Raw genomic sequence first — 20,258 nt, 5'->3', positions numbered from 1 at the left:
CAAGTGCACAATTACGACAGTAGTGTTGCACAGGGGCAAATGCAAAATGGGAATACAAAAATGCAATGGTAGAATTTATTATTGATAAGGAAAAATATACATATGGGGAGTAATAAAGGCATTTAAAAAAATCTGTAAAAAACAACTTAGCCACTGTGGCGCTATTTTTTTTTTCAGTGGGGGAACGAAAATAAAGGAGTTCAGGTAGCCTTTTTCCACGGCCATTTCTTCCTATGTGCACAATACGGTTTTAATGTACAAGGCTGGTGCGAGTTCTTTCGGGAAGATGAGGTGAGGTATCACGAGTATATATCAATTTCTCGTATGATTTTTTTTTTTTCTGTGGGTATTTTTTCCCCCAATTGGCCCAACGTTAGCACATCTATAACGTGCCACTTTTAATCGGCATTTCAGATGCCTCTCTCGTAATTTGTACATTCTGTGGAAGGCTATCCCTTTTGGAAATACGAAAGGGAAAAAGAAAGCAACATGAAATAGGAATAAAAACGGAAACCGGCACTTGGAAGAATCAGTGAAGATGCCTAAAAAGGGCATTGAATTGTAAAATGAATCACCCACATTGTATCCTCCCACACCTGTAGCAAAAAAAAAAAAATGGCATTCCCTTTATCTAGATACTTTGCAGTTGCATTAAGCGGATACTACTGTATAAGCAGAAAAAAGAGTGTCTGTTATTGCGAAAATGGGAAGATAGAAGAAAGAGTATTCCTTTTTGGCGATAGGCGATCGTTGATGAAAGGAATAAAGCAGAATGGAGAGGTACCTTTTTTTTCGAAAAATAACATAAAGGTAAAAAAAATAACCTTCGGTAATGGCATAGGTAGCTGTATTACCGAGAATGATGATATTTACATATGGGGATCGTATGAAGATGATGAACACAAGGAACTGGTCTATACAACTCCAGTGAAACTAAACACAGACGAAGGATTTACGGATGTACAATTTTCGAATAGTGATATATATCTTATGAGCAAAAAAGGAGAATTAAAAATTGTTAGATGTTATAAAAATTGTTTAAAAAAAAACGAATTCATAGTTGAAGATTTTTACAAATGTAAGAATAGTTTTTTTTTTCAAAGCGAACGAATAATCAAGTTAAGTGTGAATAAATATCATCTAGCTTTTGTTACAAATAAGGGAAATGTGTATTGCTCAGGCAATAATTTGTATGGACAGTGTGCAAAGGAGCCATCACTTAGGAATAACTTCAATATAAATTACAATTTTGAATTTGCCAACAAAATAAATGGTACCTTACACATGTTTAGTAAAAATAGCCTTGGGGGGGTTGTTCAAAATGGGGAAGAAGAAGAAGACCCAAATGAACACACCCAAAAGGAGGATACCCCCAATGGGTACTCCTTCAGGGTTAAGAATAAAGGAACAGCTGTTCCATCCAAATGTGCCGATTCGCATGATGGAATTATTTCTAGCCCACCGGATGGGAAAATTGAGCCGGAGGATACACCTCTATGTGATACCCACGATGTGGACAAGATTAGCCGAGAAATTAACGATAGTAGTAGTTCTTTGACATATACGAATTTGCGTGGCGAAGGGGGGGACGACTGCGAAGATGAGGAACGCTTGAGTCATTTAATCACGAATGATGAAAGCTACAAATGCGATAAAAACAATTATGTACATATTAATAAAGTACCATTTGAGGGAAAAACAAAAATTGTTGATGTGTCCTGTGGACTGAACCATACATTATGTCTGGACGATGAAAATAATATTTACAGTTTTGGAGACGATAGTAAAATTCAACTAGGTCTGGGGGAAAGCAGAACAAATAAGAACTCCCTTTCAGGAACCAGTTGGAAAGATCAGTTAAAACTTGGCTATTCCACTGTAACAAAAAATTTGGCAAATTATTCCTTTTATGATAGACATATTCAAAGTATTCCACAGAAGGTACTAAAAAAAAAGAATGACAACGAAATGGTTGATAAGATTTACAAAATTAATGCAGGGTCGAATTTCTCCATGATACATTCAAATGACAAATTTGGGAAGCAATTGTTCTGTTTTGGCGATAATATGTATTTTCAGTGTGGGCGACATATGGGCAAACATCAGCAGACATTATCTACTGTAAAATTGCCGAACAACAGAATAAAAGATTTTTCCTGTGGCGATAAGCATTGTTTGTTAATATTGAATGATAGGCTTTATGGCTGGGGATACAACAACAAGCATCAAATAACTCCATATAAAAACAAAGGAATAATTAACTATCCGGTACATATTTTCTCCCAAAAGTATTATCCTGATAATTTTGACATTAAGTATGTGAATGCCAGCTACAATAATTCGGCTGTTGTCGTTACACAGAGTATAAAAGCGAGTTAGGAGGGCACACACAAATAATATATATTAATGACACATGGCAACGTGTACGCGTAATTTTAATTTTGCCACTTGTGTCAGTTCCTTTTTGAATGCGTTTTATTCTTATTGTTCATAAGTTGTTTTCATGTGATTGCATCCCTCTTGGAAATTTTTTTTTTTTTTTTTTAAATCAACGCAATTCTCCCCAATTGGGACCTCATTTCAATGTGGAAAGAATTTGCTAACCATTTCGGGCCACGTATTCACGTATCTGGGGGGGGGGGGGGGGTATGCATTTTCGTAGCATGCTGGAGAATTCGTTTTTTTTTTATACATTAAGGGGGAAAAAAAAAGAGAAAAATGGGAATGTTTTTATATTTACATGTCCGCGATCAACGCAGAATTCTAGAATCATGAAAAGTGTTCTGTGCGTTAGGAGTTTTTATGAGCCATAAAAAGGAGTGCGTGCTTTAATTACAGCAATAAATTATATTTGGCGGTAAAATATGCTTCATTTGCGCAATCCAACGGAATGGAAAAAATGTGCCTTCAATTGCTGAGCATAGGGAAAGTTAGATTATTATGCGCATTTATAATTTCTCTATAAAATAAAAGATATAGAAGAACTTTTATTACTAATTATTACATTTTTTTTTCACTTGCAATAAATAATGTGGAAAAAAAAAATTTTTAAGGAAAGGAATTCGGTACCGGCTGGGATCGAACCAGCGACCTTGCGGTTAACAGCCGCACGCTCTAACCAACTGAGCTACGGAACCTTAATGTAAATGATAATAATTGTAACTCATTTTCTAATTTGTAAGAATTTTTAAAGTGACTATCTCTTGAATAAGGTGCAAATATATTTATATAGTGATTCATTCGATTTCAAATGGGGGCTTGTAAGAATACTGCATGGGCCCATCTTTGCAAATTTTTTAAAATGTTCGAATTTTATATTTGATCATATGACAGCAGGGGCGCGTAATTAGAAGAGTTAAGGGTATTAAAGAGAAGAAAGAAAAAAAAAAAAAATAAATATATACATATACATATACATATACATATACAGTAAGTAGAAAATATCACATTGTAACTATATGTATATATAAGGAAAAAATTAATGCCACATTGTTTCCTCCTGTAAAAATTGCGAGGACAATTCTTGGAAGACTTTTCGCTTGAAACAGGGAGAAATGTTTAAAAGATTTTCTTCGTCTTTTGAATTGACGAATTTTAAGCATTTTGCCGAAAGTGAGCGAAAGGAAAAATAAACGAGACGCAGAAAACACATTTTAAGAAAATTTTTATCATTAATTTATGTAGATGGAATTATTACTTTAAATATACACAACCCTCTAGATGAGCAATTCCAGAATTTATGGAACCATTTTGTAATGCAATTGGATGCGCTCGATTTTCATATTTAAAGTTTCAGTGAACTATGTATTCGTACACAAATACTAGTGTTACAAATTATTTTGAACAGGCACCATGTGAGAAAAAAAAAAATATATATATGGTACATAAGCAAATAAGATTGATAAATGTGTATACACAAGAAGCAAAGCTGTCTTTTTGGAATTTCTTTTTTTAAGGACACTTCACTTTTTATAGTTTTTATTTTTAATATATTCGGTCAATAATTTGTTCCATTTTTCCTTATTTTTCTCGATGGCTTCCTTAGATAACTTCATTTTGTCCTCAATAAATTTTATGAATGTTGCATTCTTGTTATATTTTCCTTTTACATTAGCAAATAAATCTATGTTGTCCAAATGGTTGGTATCCATTAGTTTAGTGAGGAGTGTTTATTACCTGGGTTCATACTAAATCTTCTACTAACTTTGTTTATATAACTATCTAACTATTCATAGGGCGTCAACCCCGTGACTTCTTTATACTTGTACACATTTGAAAATGAAAATAGTTACTGTAAAACTGAAAGGTTTCTGGCGAAAAGTCCACGCATGAAGCAAATGATGCTGTTATGTGTGTAATTTAATAAGTGAGAGAGAAAAATAGCATCAAGCGGATTAGGGGGAAGGAGAGATAATTGTGCCTTCTAGCTGTACATTTTTATGGAAATATTCCAATATGTAGGGTCCACTATATTGGGAACAAATCAACAAACGGGCATTATAAAAATGCCATATTCACAGTTCTATATGTTATTAACAGCGTTACCGTTAAGGCTGTCTGCTGGGGCTCCCTGCGCCTGAAATGGTTAATGCACACGAAGGGGGGAACTTAAAAGTGCATAACTTTTAATATCCTACCGGTTTGTTTAGCATAACAAAAATTGTGATTTGCGCATTCGCCACATTCATCATTATCTGTTACGTTTTTCTCTAGCACCATAGCATTGGGTTATCCTTCTTACTCGTCTGCCGACAGGTGCCAAGTGAACATCAATTCGTGCGGTACATCGTGTTTGTTTCCATATTTTAAAGGATTAGCGGAGTTCCATAAATGAGGGGAGGTAAAAAAAAAGAGGGATAGTAACTAATACAAACATCTATATATATATATATATGTCTACACCTATACTAGAGTGTGCAAAATTAAGAAAACAGACATGCTAAATATGCATAAAAAAAAAAAAAGAAGGAAGCGCATAAACTTGTAAGTAACGTGGGCCGCACTGTTACATGGGTTTACATACCCCAATTATAGGAGCAAATAAAATAATTTCTATCAAATGGAGAAAATTAATTTTTTCTTTCATTTGAAAATTAGTTCCATATTCTATGGGTTAATATAGAAAAGTCGTAACCCTACATGTTTGTACCGCTAGAAGATATGCTTAAACTGCTAACGAATTTTTACTATGTGTATACTTTTTTGGTTACATCTTAAAAGTGTGTTGATGTATACATATACAAATCATTATTATGGTATTTAGGAATCAAAAAAAAAAAGAAAGAAAATAAATGAATTATATATATAACTTTATTAAAAGTATACAATAAAATGTGGTGAAAACAAAAATTAAGCAATAATAAAAAGAAAATATATAATTAACAAACTTATAACAATGTTTCCATATGATAAAATAGTCATATGGTTAATGATTTAAGTGGATACTTCTTTAGGGTATAATCTTTTTGCAAGATATTATTTACGAAAAAAACCTCTATTAAATTTATTATTTTACTGAGGATATATTTACATTACTACAAAAAAAAAAAAAATATATATATATATATAATATATATTGGTATCTATTACCTTTTAATTATGTATGCTCAGAAGCATGAAAAATTATAATGCAAACAGTGTCAACGCCGCAGCACCCATGGTAATAAAAACATTTCGTGCTGCCGAATGTAGAAAGAAAATGGTCATTAATATATTCATTTGTGTAAATAAAAGAATGTAATTATGAACTGATTCACTATTCAACTTCAAACTGTTAATATATGTAACAATTCTATTTTTAATTTCCAAATATTTCCGTTCAAACGTACTCATTTCTTCACGGATTCCATCAAGTGCCGTTAGTTCTTTCTCCTCATTGTCTATATCTAAGTCAACATAGTCCTCAAGATAATCTGATTCTTCAATGGGTTCAGCTTCAATGAAAATTTCGAATTCTTCAAATTCTTCCCCGTCCTCCAGATTGTCTACTTCGTCATATCCATATGATACTTCATGTTCTGAATGATCTTGTGGTACACTTCCTTTTCCATTAAATGCATAATTCTGTCGAATTGATAATTCGGGATTCTTTATTCTAATAATTTTGTCTTTGGTGTTAAGTTGTGGGTAATAATTTAAGAACACATTATAATAAGATATTAGCTCTCGTAATCGTTCTTCTCTTTCGTCTTCTTCCATATCCTCTAAGGAATTTAGACTTGACAGACTTCTGCCATTATAACTATTATACTCGGCTAGAACTCTAAACTTCTTAACATTAAAAATGCTTGGCTCATTGTGCTTTTCATCACATGGCTTATTACATAAGCTCTATAAAATTAGGAAACATTAAGAGTGAATAAAAATAAGCATCACGAAAAGTTAGTACAACAATTTTGCTCATACGGGGAAAGACACAAAATTTGAATAAACTATTTTAACATTTTTTTACATAAACATTTTAATATTACATCATTAGAATTTGAGGAACTCCAGAAGAAAAAGCTAAATATTAGCACTTTAACATAAAAAGGGAACATATTTCTTCTGCCTATTCGTGGGAATTTCTTAACAATCCCCGTGCTTATGATGGGTAAATTGTTTTCAAGCATTCTTTATATTTCTTCTTACATATATAGAAAAATGTACAGTAATATATATATATAATTTCTCATGTTTTTTTCATTGGCATATATTTTCTAAGTTATGGACGAAACGGTAAAATAAAAATTAATTTACAAAATATTAAACATAATAAAAAGGAGAAACTTCCAAAAATTGATGAACAGAGAGGATTAGGGAAGCAAATATTAAACCTAAGGAGAAGTTATAAAATTATTCTTCCTTATAATATGAGGAAGAACAGAATTAGTGAATTGTTCTTTAAGTTATAAATTAAATTATTTTACGAAAAAGGAAAGCCACATATACGAGAAAAAAAAAAAAAATAAATAAATAAAACGTGGGTTTTTTATATAACGATGGTCGGAATAGCTATATTCTTTTTATTAGGCATATGTACGCAAAAAAAAAAAAAAAAAAAAAAAAAAAAAAAAGTGGCGGAAGAAAAAAAATTTTCGGCGCCCAATATATAGAAACAAAAGGACACCACCGTATGGTTTTTACATATCACACTTTTCGTAAAATATATAAATTATTCTTATTGAATGTTATATGATTTTATATTATGGTAACAGAAAATATTACGGGGGACTATATATATATATATATATATATATATATTTTTGGAATGATAAAAATATGATTTAGAATTTACATTTGTATTACATATGCTTTAGAACATCTTTTTTTTTTTTTTTTTAACGCATTGTTATATAATGAAGAAAGTGTGGCATAATTATAAGTTACTTTTTTTTTTTTTTTAATATACATATAGTACCAAAAATATTTTTGTCAGCGGACGCCCCCCTTCTTCCTTTAAAGAAGTCAGAAATAAAAAACAAGGTTTTTTTTTTTTTTTTTTTTATGAAGAATTCAATAAATGGGATATGAATTTATCCCTATGGGTCCAATTTGTGTTACACGTTGTATATAATAAAGCAGTCGAAATATATAATCACATATAGGGTAATGAACATGCCTTCGCCCATATTATATATATAAATTTTCTCCTTTAAAATATGCCGTAAGGGGTAGATGGAATTTTGTACTGTTCAAGGAATATTTTTGAAAAAAGGAAAAAAAAAAAGAAGGTATAACCGAAAGGTGAAAAGAATGTATGAAAAAAAAGAAGAAGGGGGAAGGATGGGTGAGAAAAATGTATGGAGCTATTATAGCAACTGTTACAATTTGGTAGCAAATGTAAAACTACCACACCTTTAATGTGTTGTTCTTAGCGCATCCGACCCGTTCCCGGGGGTGGGATTATAATAGGAAGTGTACACATAAGAACAGTGCTAATGAGGACATTCGTCAATTATACAACTTTCGGGATAAAATGGAAAGTCAGGGGTTCTACGCGTAACATCGCAAATAATAAATCGTACACGCTTATACATTGTAATTGCAAGGCACATGTCAAGGAAACATGGTATATTTAATAAAAAGTTGGTACATGTGTAAATGAAGTTTTATGCTTAGTATACAAATGCATAAGTTTGTTTGGGATAAGGGGCCTAATAAATTATTTGATATTATGTAATAATGTGCACGTGTTTATGCTACTAAGGAGAATCCATCCTATGGAAGCGCGTCCCGGTATGTACAACATGTTCCTATAATACGTATCATGGGAGAAGCAAAGGACCAGCATACTTTTGATTATTATCATGGAGGGGATACTTAGGAAGAGGCGTGAGGTGGGGTGGGGAATATACCTTTCAAAGTATTTTACCTTATCCTTCAATTGTTATAATAGGAGCAGCATATATATGTAGCGGTGTGTCGTGTTTTATTTCAAAGTGCGTACTGTGTGCACGTTAACATTTGTATAACTATTGAAAATGTTGGCAAAATGGGTTTTTCTAACAAGAGCAGGGACAACTAAAGTGCAATACGAACGGTTGGAGATGTGTTATATATATGAAATAATATGATGATTTGTTAAGTTGCAAGATGCAATAAAATCCAAATTTAAGGTAATTGCGGAGGAGTGGATATGAAGAAATGAGCGCATTGTTTTCATAAACACAAAAAAAAAATGAACTACTCTTCAAGTTATGTCAACATGTATATATAACACTGGAGGAAATATTTAACAGGATTGTACCATTAGGAATTGTGCAGTTCCATTGGAATAACACATCAAAAGAATGTATTAGCTTTGTGTGTCAGAGGAATTCTTTGTTTATCCCTTCTTCCTGAATCTTATACTAATGCATTACTGCGCGGAAGGGAGAAAGCGTCGAATGCAACCCCAACAAGCGTAATCTATAGTTTGTGTAGATTTTTCCATTCCCTGTTGCTTCATAATAATAGAGAATGATGGAGCGGATAAATGTATATTGTTCATCAGTTCCTTATTTAATTTTATCGTCATCTAATAAAAATATGTAAAAGGGGGAGGAGGTGGACGGGTGGATGGATATGTGTCCTATTTGTTCAGGGAATTTGCTACTTTGGGGGAAAGGAAAATCTTCTAATATATACCTGAGTGCACCGTTACCAGGATGGCACACAAGTATGCGTACGTTGTGCTCATGGAAAAATTGTTTTTACAATTAGGCATTCCATATGAATAAATGACTCGAAGATGCAATGGAATGTACACTAGAATAGTGGAGGCGGGATATAATGATGGCGGTACATTAGTACCATTTCCTATGTGTAATGTGAGAGCATGGAAATGAAGGAACTGAGGAAACAATTTATTCTGTGGTAGACTCACAATTTTATAATATGAATGAATTGTGAAAAGATATTGAAAGAAATGGGCATGGAGGAAGAAGGGGGGGGGGGGGGGGGGAGGAGCAGCAGGGGAACAAAAAATGACAAGGAAAAATGGAAGATATATTTTCTGTGCCTAGGTGTATTAGGGAAATATAGAAAGTACGCATCTCGATCAAAGAAAAAGGAAGGATAGACTTGACTTGAATAATTTAGCACAGTTCCATTTCCTTGTATTTAAAAAAAAATGAAGGAAGTCGCGTTAATGTTTAAAACATGAATTATGTTAATGTGGAATTATTAATTTTGAAAATTAATCATACGTTATTTGCTTCTGTAACTGCGAAACACTATCCTTACTTAGTGAAGAGAATGGCACGTTTCCATATGATCCACATGTACTGAGCGGAACTATTATTCATGTAAACACCTTTTGAATGAGGTCACACCCATGACACATGATGTGAGTACATTTCGTATTTCTTTCTAAACAGCAGGAAGGGTGGAATTTTAGAAGGAAGGACACTTAAGAATATACAATATGAGAAAAAGCAAAAGAAGTGGCACCTACTACCTGCTATAATTCCTTACCGTTTGCTATTTTAACAATATCATAAAAATAATTCAAAGAAGTATTCATTTAACAATTGAATTTAATATTATGTACACCAACATATTTTACATTAATACTTTCTGCAATTAGAACACTTCCTTTTTTGAAGGTTTATTTCCTGATAAGAGCTTTATTCATATTTAAATAAATCTATCGTTTCGCATAGAAGAACATATTTAGAACACCTTAGAAACATGAAATTCTGGAACCCTAAATCTAAAGCATCAAGCATAGGACCAAGGAGATTGCGTTATTTTATTTTTTTTTAATTTTATTTTTTTTTAAATCCCGTTTAATTAATTAAAAATTGGCAGTATAACTATATTAAATTTTTTTTTATAATAAAAATTTAAATGTAAATTAAAGAAATTAATTGAAGTGGGAATTAGTATATTATTATATTTTTAATGATCTTTTATTTAAAGATTAGAGATTTTTTCAAATATTCTTAATTTCCCAGAAGAATAAATTTTTATATGTTTGTTTTAATTTATATTTATATTTTACAATAAAATGTCTTTTTATGTTTAGTGAGGCACTACTGGGAATTGTACTATTTTATAGAAATATAAAAATTTGTACCCCCAAAGAACACTTAAGTAAGAACATACATATATATATGATTATATATATATATTTGCCCCAATATAAATAATTCCCATTTCTTTGTGGAAGCTATAATTATCATATAAGTAGATTTTATATTTTCCAATACAAATTACGAAGAATGTTATACTTAGAAAAAGGGGAAGAAAACAATCCGCTTGATAAATCTTCTTCTTTTTTCTACATATATATATAAAAAAATCAATAAACCAACATGGCACATACAAATGAAATAATCAAAAAGGGCGCATCATCCAGGTCGATGCAATCCCAATGTGGTAGTTACCAAATTGTAACAGCTGGGCAAGAAAGAAAAATGGACGAAAGAAAAAGTACACAACGATCGTCCTTTTTCACTAAAAGAACTGCTATGTTGTTTTTTGTCCTTGCTTGCATCTTTTTAAAGGTGAGTCATTATACACAAAATGAAAGATAACGAACATTCATATAAATGATAACGGTATGTGGACGTTAGAAGTATTCTATACACCGTTAACGTCCACATATAATGCCCTTTTACATTTCTCCAATAACAATTCCTACTTAACTTAAAATATCTAAACACTGAACCCTACATCCGACTCCTACAAAATCGAACACCTAAACAATAACCCCTAAAACCTTATTCTAACACCGCTAAAACCTTACACCTAAACCCAGAATCTGACTTCTAACACCTCTAAAACCTTACTCGTAACCCCTTGAAACTTTAAACTCTGAACCCGGAACCTCACCTTCGATTTCCTTTCCAAACAACTGGTCTTTTTCTATCTCATTTATTCATATAACTTACCAACCCCTATAATTCTTTTCATTCCTTCCGTTCCTCGTTATCACTCACGTAACAGCACATACCATGAACCACATGTCTACCAGGTTCTACCCAACTACCACACACCGTTTCCTTCTGCAGTATTATGATGATTTGGGAAGACAAAATGCTTTTGATACGACAAATGTAAAAATAAGGAACGAAATTGCTAAAAATTCAGATGCAAAGGAGGATGGAACTCCATCACAGGATACATTCCGAATTAAAAGAACGTTACATAATCATCATGATGTAGCAACCGCTAATCATAAGGAACAAGTAGCTTTGACTAAGAAAGAGGACGCCAAGGCTAAAAAAAAAGCTGATAAGGCCAAAAAAAAAGCCGATAAGGCTAGAAAGAAAGAAGAAGCTAAGGCTAAAAAGAAAGAGGATAAGGCTAGAAAGAAAGAAGAAGCTAAGGCTAAAAAGAAAGAGGATAAGGCTAGAAAGAAAGAAGAAGCTAAGGCTAAAAAAAAAGCTGATAAGGCTAAAAAGAAAGCGGATAAGGCTAGAAAGAAAGAAGAAGCTAAGGCTAAAAAGAAAGCGGATAAGGCTAGAAAGAAAGAAATAGATAAGGCTAAGAAAGAAGCTAAAAAGGCTAGGAAGAAAGAAGTCGATAAGGCTAAGAAAGAAGCCAAAAAAGCTAGGAAGAAAGAAGTCGATAAGGCTAAGAAAGAAGCCAAAAAGGCCCAAAAAAAAGCCGATAAGGCTAGAAAGAAAGAAGAAGCTAAGGCTAAAAAGAAAGCGGATAAGGCTAAAAAGAAAGAAGAAGCTCTTCTTAGAAAAGCTCATGAAGCAGGGGCAATTATGGTAGTAGAATGTCGGAGGGGGTACTAAACACTCATCTCAAAGAATAAAGAAGAAATGAAATTCTACTGAAAATGGAGCCCCCAAAACAGAACAACAACAAGTCCAGGTAAAAGAAGATTAGAGGTCCTTGGTCCAGCCTTTGCAGGGTTCAGGGTGTATGAAATAAAAAATTATTCCTCCGATATGTGAAACCTTAACAAAGTCGCGAAGGAAAAAATTCTATCATTATCTCATGGGAAATAAAAAATTTCCCATTGTAAAAAATTATATCATGAATTTCTCTTTTTTTGTGTGTGTGTATGTAATTTTTTAGCATGAATCATCGCACTTGTGTAATTGTTTTAGTAACAGCTTATAATGATTATTGTATAGATATGGTTTTTATGATTATATTGAACCATTATATTTTTTTTTACACGAAAAATATTATGAATACAATATATATTTTTTTTTTTTTTTCTCATTATTTAGTTTTTTTCTTCTTTTTTTTTGTGTACTTCGAACAACCTTATATGAAGGGTTTCATTTTGGCAGATTTTTATTATGGTCGGCCCTTTGTCTATTAAATTTTCTAATAAAATGAAAGGGCATTTTGCAGTGTGGAATAAAAAAATGTACGCACTGGGCATATAAGCCCGCATAACGTTGGGTAAAGATGTACGAATTAAACTTTTCATGCACACTATATTGTAACAATGTGATGAGCGTCATTTATGCATGAAGTCCATAATGGCCTATACCTCCCGTGGAGCCTTGATTTTTCAATCCATGAAATCGTTATCGTTCCATGTTCTGTTCATTTTGCTCCTTTTTTAGCGTTGTCCTTTTTCCGTGACAACTCTGCTCTCGCGATCTGCCATAAAATCGTTTCTTATGTGCCAAAAAAAAAAAAAAAAAAAAAAAAAAAGGTAATTTTGTTTTTCTCCTTACTCAGATAAAGTTAATGAACTTTGATTGTGCATTTTCCAATTATTTTTTTTTTTCATTGCAAATTAGGGAAATTGCACGCAATGTGGGAAATGCCCAGTTTTCACAGCAAATATAAAAAATTGCACGATATCAAAAAAAAAGTAGGGAGTGAACATAGTACTGCACGAGAAATGCTGAAATCATTGTACAATTCCAATACTGGGAAGAGTGTAAACTAATTAGGGGAAATATAGAACGTTTAAATCGCGTCGCTGATGAGGAAGTATGTGCGGACAAGTGGCTATATTACAGGTACTGGATGCGCAGGTGAATGCTGAATAGGGCTTAAAGTAAAATGAGCCATAGATAAAAAAAATTGTCATTAAGAAAATATTTTAAGGGGGCACATAACCATTATGAAGAGGAATACAGAGAAAAAGAAGAATGCTCTAAAGGCTTTTTTCCTATTCTAAAGGTTACTATGAACTGAAGAAAATGTAAGTGCAATGGAAACATTTGAGTGTTTATTTTAAAAGATATCTCATTTTAAGAAGTAATATTAATTGTTAGAACAGATAGAGAAAATAAATTGATCCAACTTATATAGGAACGCAATTGTTATATGAAAACATTGTGGGGCGCAGTGTTCTTATATCCATGCGTGCAATGTGCAACTTCCATAGGAAGGAGTAAAATATATATTTTAATATGTTGGAACCATCTGAAAGACTGCAAAAAAGGGACATGGTAACATAATTATCAACGAAGAAGAAGGTTAATAGGTTTCAGCATTTGAGGCAATCATGCAGTTTAATTATTCCATCCAAGGTGTTCAATATGCAACGATGCGGATTATGCATCATGCCATTACTGCCTATTTTTGTTAATGAAAAAAAAAAAAACGCACGCACGGTAATGAGCTTAAAGTAGAAAAAGGTACCCTAATAGGGTCATAGGAGAAATATTTAAGGATGTTACAGCAGGATATAAATTCTTGCCATAATGTCCCAAGCCAGAGGAAACGCGCATTATATTTTCCTCTTGGTGTAGGGCCGCCACCTACCGGACACTTACAAATAGCTATTTGTTTAATTTTCCCTGGTTAGTTTAAGTTGTTCGAAGTACACAAAAAAAAAAAAAAAAAATCAAATAATGAGAGAAAAAAAAAAATGTATATTGTATTCATAATATTTTTCGTGTAAAAAAAAAATATATAATCGTTCCATATAATCATGAACACCATGTCTATACAATAATCATTATAAGATGTTACTAAAACAATTACATAAATGTGATGATATTCATGCTAAAAAATTACATACACACACAAAAAAAAAAAAAAAGAAAAATTCATGATTTAATTTTTTGAAATGGGAGATTTTTTCTATTTCGCATGACATAAGGGTTGAATTCTTTCCTTGCGGGACTTCGTTAACGTTACATATATGGGATGAATAAATTTTGTTCGGGGTATACCCTAAACTGTGAACCCTAAACCCTAAATACTAAATCATAAACCCTGAACCCTGGAAAGGCTGGACCAATGAACAAATAATGAATACACAAAATTGCTCTATCACTTAAAACATTACCAAAAAAAAAAAAAAAAAAAAAAAAAAAAAAAAAAAAAAAGAAGAATTACCAAATCATGTATATTCATATTCAGCAATAACATACATAACGTGAACACATTTTAAATATAAATATGTCCATATAAATATACTACAAAATAAATTTCTTGAATATGGGGGGGCAAGAATTGGGAATTTTTTTTCTTTTTTCTGTTTTTTTTTTTCCCGAAGTGCGGAAAAAGTATTAGTAGAACTTATACGCTGTATTACACATCTGTGCTTATGCAAAATGCGACGCGTACATATATGGAATGGCTTTGAACAACAAGCATTTTACACATAATTAAATTTGTCCATGCACTTTTTATGTATCACCTTCTGGAGCTACTATGCATGTATGTATATATGTATGTATATATATACATTTTAAAGTGTATATGTATATATGTATCACATAGCATCTCGTCATAACAAGGGACAACCCTCCTCTTTTTTTACAATTCTTAAATCAGTGGGAATATTTCGGGATGATAAAAATTAATTTTTTTTTTCTTTTTTCCTTTGATTTCCTTTACCATTTCCGTTCTTACAATTCAATATACAGTACACATTTCTTCATATTTATTCGACGGAAACGAAAATTTTGGAATTTTTTTTTTTTTCCCGAATAAATCAAAACTTTAGGAGCTCACTTGGGGGCTGCTCATACGTGTAACTTTAAAATATGCTTCCCCATAATAAGGGTTATAATCGAGGATTTTGACATCCGGCACAATTGGCTCTTCCAAAAGAGCTACACATTCTTGCGTCACCTTAAGGGTCACCTCTTTCCATGATTCCCTAACATGGCCCAAAATCCCTTTAAATTCATCTTTGCTCAAATTTTCCTTTGTCATATGTGTATAAAATATATCATTAACATATTCTCGCTGTTCTTTAAAGTTAGTACCAACTATTTTACTACATTTTTTCCATTTATTGTTATATTTTCCCATAGTCTCTAAATTTTGTTTTTTTTTTAATTCTAGAAATTTTTTGAACAAACGTTTGTTAGCATTAATATATTTGCTCTTTTCATTCATGAATGATTGCCAGTAAAGAGAAACTAATTCGCACTTTTTAGGCATTTTTTCCATTTCATTTAATTCTTTATTTATTTCATAATCGTTCAATCTATCCTCAAAACATAACACTTCGTAGTGAGAAGAAGGGATGGTATGCGTTCCGTAATTTTCCCATTTTTTAAATTCCCCAAATAACAATTCATTCATTTCTTCCTCATCATCTATATGTTCTTCCTCGTCATACCTTAAGGATCTTGTATTATTTTTTTTTTCATATTCGTCGTCCCCATCACCTCCTATATACGCCTCTATATCATCACTATGAGCTCCATTTGTATACATTGGACTCTGAAATTTATTCAGGAAACTGCGCCCTTTTTCCATCTCTTTCATTTTCCTTCTCCGTTCTTCCTCATCATATCTTAAAGATCTTTTACGTTCTTCTTCCAGTTCATCTTCATATTTCTCTAAGGCAGCGAGTGGACCACTGTAGACTTTTGTGTTTCCTATACTTAGCTTATTCTGACTTTTTTCCTTTTCCTTCAGAAGTGCCTCTTCCTTCTTTTTTTCTTCTTCTATTTCTTTTTTCTCTTGGACTTTTTGTTGTGCTGGTTTCGGGGCTCTATTTTCAGTAAAAGTTCTTGTCCCCTGGACTTTTTGTTGTGCTGGTTTTTGAGCACCTTTTTCATTAGAATCCTTTTTCTCTTGGACTTTTTGTTGTCCTGGTTTTGGGGCTCTATTTTCAGTAAAAGTTCTTGCCCCCTGGACTTTAACAATTCCTTTTTCTCCTTTCGTTTCTCCTTCCTCCTGCCCTTCCCTTTGATCAGCTTCCTCCCCTTCCCTTTCACCATACTCTACTTCACACTCCTCATCATCGAGGTCATCATAGTCATCGTTATCGTCGTCCTTATCGTCATCTTTCACCACTGGCCCCTCCCCTTCCGTTTCTCCTTCCCCTTCCCCTTCTAATACTTCTTCTTTATACTCTGCATTTTTTGTAGTTCCTTCTAATGCAACAATGATGTTTGAAGGGTCCGCCGTCTTTACAACATGATCTGCATCATTTCCTAATTCTACATTGTTCTATAGAACAAAGAAGAAGCGAAAAGAAAAAAAAAAAAAAAAATTCGTTCATTTTTTATTTTCACATTAAATTTAAAGAATCGCCCTTTGACCAATGGAACTTATGAATATATATGCATATAAAATTCTTCCTATAATAGCGCTTATGGTTCATCTCTTACTGTTGAAGCATGAATGGAAAGAACAGCAGAAGACAAAATAAATAACCTTATATATTGATATGAAACCATAGTTCTATATCTTTATTGCTCTTATAATACAAATAACTTGGATTCTTATTTTTTTCTATTCCACTGCTAAATTTTGACACAGGGAAGAAATTTTTTTTCGTTAAATCAAAGAATTTTATATATAATTTTCCTTCATATATATGTGTGCTTCCCTTTAAAATTATTCCAATAGAATAATATATTTTTGTCCTCCTTTTTTTTTTTTTTTCTTTTAATATTTAAAAAATTAATATAAGGTTATTCCCGTCTATATATATTTAAAGATATTAGTATATAATTAAATAAAATGAACCCCCATGTATATAGTGTAAAAGTAAATATAAATTCATAATTTTATAAAAATTTTTTATAAAATAGTACAGAAAAAAAAAAAAAAAAAAAAAAGGAAAAAAAAGGGGGTATATGAATTATTACATAATGAACATATAAAACAGTAAAAAAAAAAAAAAAATAAAATAACTAAAAAATTAAACCAAAAAAATATATATACAACTGTAGATATTTCCTTAGGATGGAAAAATTATGTATATAACATATACAAAGTTAAATAAAAAAAATTCAATTTAAAAAGGAAAAAGAAAAAATATATATTATATTATTCAAAAATGTATATATTGAATGAAAGAGTAATTTTTTTTTTTTTTTCTATTTATTGTTAACTTTCCTATATAATTTTCTTCTGTGTAGTAGTAAGGAATTTATATACTAGCTACGAAATTAACAATAATAAAACAGTTGTTGTCAATATGCAAAAGAGTTGTTCTAAAAGAACTTTTTATGTAAGATGCAAACCTGGTACAGTGTGGTAATAACCAAGAAGAGCACCTTTTTTCTTCTTCTTTTTTTTTTTATATTTATACGAAAAAAAAAAAAAAAAAAAAAAAGGTACATATATTTCTTATTAACAGAAAAAAAATATAATTCTTTTCAATTTTTACCAACTGTTCTCAGTTGTATTGTCAAAATTAGGTTCAGTTCTCAATTGTGTTCTCAGAATTAGGTTTAGTTCTTTTCAATTGTGTTGTCAATTTGTGTTGTCAATTTGTGTTGTCAATTTGCGTTGTCAATTTGTGTTGTCAATTTGTGTTGTCAATTTGTGTTGTCAATTTGTGTTGTCAATTTGTGTTGTCAATTTGTGTTGTCAATTTGTGTTGTCAATTTGTGTTGTCAATTTGTGTTGTCAATTTGTGTTGTCAATTTGTGTTGTCAATTTGTGTTGTCAATAATTGTGTTGTCAAAAATAAGTTCAGTTCGTTTCAAAATTTTTTTTCAGTTGTGTTGTCAAAATTATTATTTGCTATATAAAGAGAGGAACCGCATTCATATATAGAATGAAAATAATTCTTATACTGTGAAAAATTCTAAAAAGAATATATACTTTTTTTCTTTTTTTTTTTTTCTCTTGGCACATCACATTGCACTATGAAAAAAATAATACAGTGTGTATGTTTCGCAAATTTTTTTTTTTCTTTTAATTTTTTTTTGATGAATGAAATTTTCAAATAACATATGTTCCGAATAAAATAGAAAAAGAATATTCAGTTAAAAAAAAACAAGAATGCCCGGAACGCCGTGATTAATTCTGTGTATTTAGAAAAAAAAGAAAAAAAAAATTAAAAGAAAAAAAAAAATTAAAAGAAAAAAAAAATTAAAAGAAAAAAAAAATTAAAAGAAAAAAAAATTTTGCGAAACATACACATTGTATTATTTTTTTCATAGTGCAATGTCATGTTCCAAGAGAAAGAAAAAAAAAAAAGAAAAAAAAAGAAGAATGAACAGTCCTTATATAATGTCATTACGCCGAAAATTTCCTGCGTGACCAGTTTCATTTTGACGTTATTAGAAAATATGATCAGCACGTACGACGTGTCCTTCTCCTGCTACATTTACTATACCTATGACAATACATATTATGCTTCTTACAGAATATAAAATGGACGTTATAAACAAATCCGAAATTCTATACCCCTAATAACATAAACAGTAAAATAGAAAAACATACTGTCGATCCTATATCCTTTCACCATATACCCTCGAAACATTACTCCTAAACCCTGAACTCTTTATTCTCATTCATTCTTTTTCTTTTTCTTTCTTTTATATTTTTTCTTCTTTTTATGTCGGGTTGTGGTTTGCAATTTCCGGTTCCCACTATCCGGTTTTCAATTTACCATCCGGTTAGTGTGTAATAACCGGTCTTTGTCTTCGATGAGTTTTACCTACACCTCCCGGGAGGGATGCTGGGATGCTTCCCTGCCATCCGGTACCTACCATCCCCTTATTACCATCCAGTTCCCACCATCCGGTCGTTGTTGTATATAGTCCCTGTCTGCGAGGAATTTTTTCTCTCCCCCCCTAAAGTAACTAAAGCTAACCCCTGAAACCTTACTCCATTAACATTAAAACCTTAAACCCTAAACCTAAACCCTAAACCTAAACCCTAAACCCTGAACCCTGAACCCTAAATCCTAAACCCTGAACACTAAACCCTGAACCCTAAACCCTGAACCCTAAACCCTAAACCCTGAACCCTAAACCCTAACCCTAAACCATAAACCCTAAACCCCTAAACCCTAAACCCTAAACCATGAACCCTAAACCCAAACCCTAAACCAAACCCTAAACCCTAAACCCTAAACCCTGAAGCCTAAACCCTGAACCCTAAACCCTGAAGCCTAAACCCTGAACCCTAAACCCTAAACCCTAAACCCTGAACCCTAAACCCTAAACCCTAAACCCTGAACCCTAAACCCTGAACCCTAAACCCTAAACCCTAAAATTCTAAACCCTAAATCCTGAACCCTAAACCCTAAAATTCTAAACCCTAAATTCTGAACCCTAAACCCTAAACCCTGAACCCTAAACCCTGAACCCTAAACCCTGAACCCTAAACCCTGAACCTGAAAGAGCGAACTAACAACAGCACCCCCGAACCCTGAAGAGTGAACCTATAACATCGCCCCCGAATCCTGAGGCTTGAACGAACAACATCACCTCCGAACTTTGAACCATTAAACTTAAAGCGTGAGGAATTCCTTCTAGGGGCAGTTTTTACCTTTACTTATATAATATAAGTGCGATAATTAGTTATTTAGGATTTATTTCTATTATATATGAAAGGAAGTTGATAAGAGAAGGTTAAAAAGAAGGAGGAGGGAGTAACATTAGGAACAATTTATATAGAACAAATGAATTCTACCACAGAACATATGTGAA

General features: G+C 32.0%; 4 protein-coding genes and 1 non-coding gene across 5 annotated transcripts; 2 read left to right on the top strand and 3 right to left on the bottom strand.

Moving 5' to 3' along the window:
• Positions 1-615: 615 nt before the first annotated feature.
• Positions 616-2,379, top strand: PKNH_0300900 (uncharacterized protein; the record flags this gene model as incomplete). Its single annotated transcript, XM_002260950.1, has 1 exon — positions 616-2,379. The coding sequence occupies one exon, from the start codon at positions 616-618 to the stop codon at positions 2,377-2,379; it is 1,764 nt and encodes a 587-aa protein (XP_002260986.1).
• Positions 2,380-3,063: 684 nt separating this feature from the next.
• Positions 3,064-3,137, bottom strand: PKNH_0300800. The gene has a single exon. It is a non-coding gene; the product is annotated as a tRNA-Asn (tRNA).
• A 2,485-nt stretch (positions 3,138-5,622) lies between these two features.
• PKNH_0300700 (Plasmodium exported protein, unknown function) lies at positions 5,623-6,611 on the bottom strand (the record flags this gene model as incomplete). The annotated part of the gene is made up of 2 exons (XM_002260949.1): positions 5,623-6,330; positions 6,471-6,611. 2 exons carry the CDS (start codon positions 6,609-6,611, stop codon positions 5,623-5,625), a joined length of 849 nt encoding a protein of 282 aa, XP_002260985.1.
• A 4,167-nt stretch (positions 6,612-10,778) lies between these two features.
• PKNH_0300600 (Plasmodium exported protein, unknown function) lies at positions 10,779-12,212 on the top strand (the record flags this gene model as incomplete). Its single annotated transcript, XM_039113797.1, has 2 exons — positions 10,779-10,970; positions 11,478-12,212. 2 exons carry the CDS (start codon positions 10,779-10,781, stop codon positions 12,210-12,212), a joined length of 927 nt encoding a protein of 308 aa, XP_038969413.1.
• Positions 12,213-15,345: 3,133 nt separating this feature from the next.
• PKNH_0300500 (Plasmodium exported protein (PHIST), unknown function) lies at positions 15,346-17,042 on the bottom strand (the record flags this gene model as incomplete). The annotated part of the gene is made up of 2 exons (XM_002260948.1): positions 15,346-16,812; positions 16,974-17,042. The coding sequence occupies 2 exons, from the start codon at positions 17,040-17,042 to the stop codon at positions 15,346-15,348; spliced, it is 1,536 nt and encodes a 511-aa protein (XP_002260984.1).
• Between the last annotated feature and the right edge of the window lie 3,216 nt (positions 17,043-20,258).

This window comes from Plasmodium knowlesi (genome assembly GCF_000006355.2).
Source record: "Plasmodium knowlesi strain H genome assembly, chromosome: 3".
Classification (NCBI taxonomy): Eukaryota; Apicomplexa; class Aconoidasida; order Haemosporida; family Plasmodiidae; genus Plasmodium; species Plasmodium knowlesi.
The sequence above is the reverse complement of the archived record's forward strand: the minus strand, read 5'-3'. Positions and strand labels throughout refer to the sequence as shown.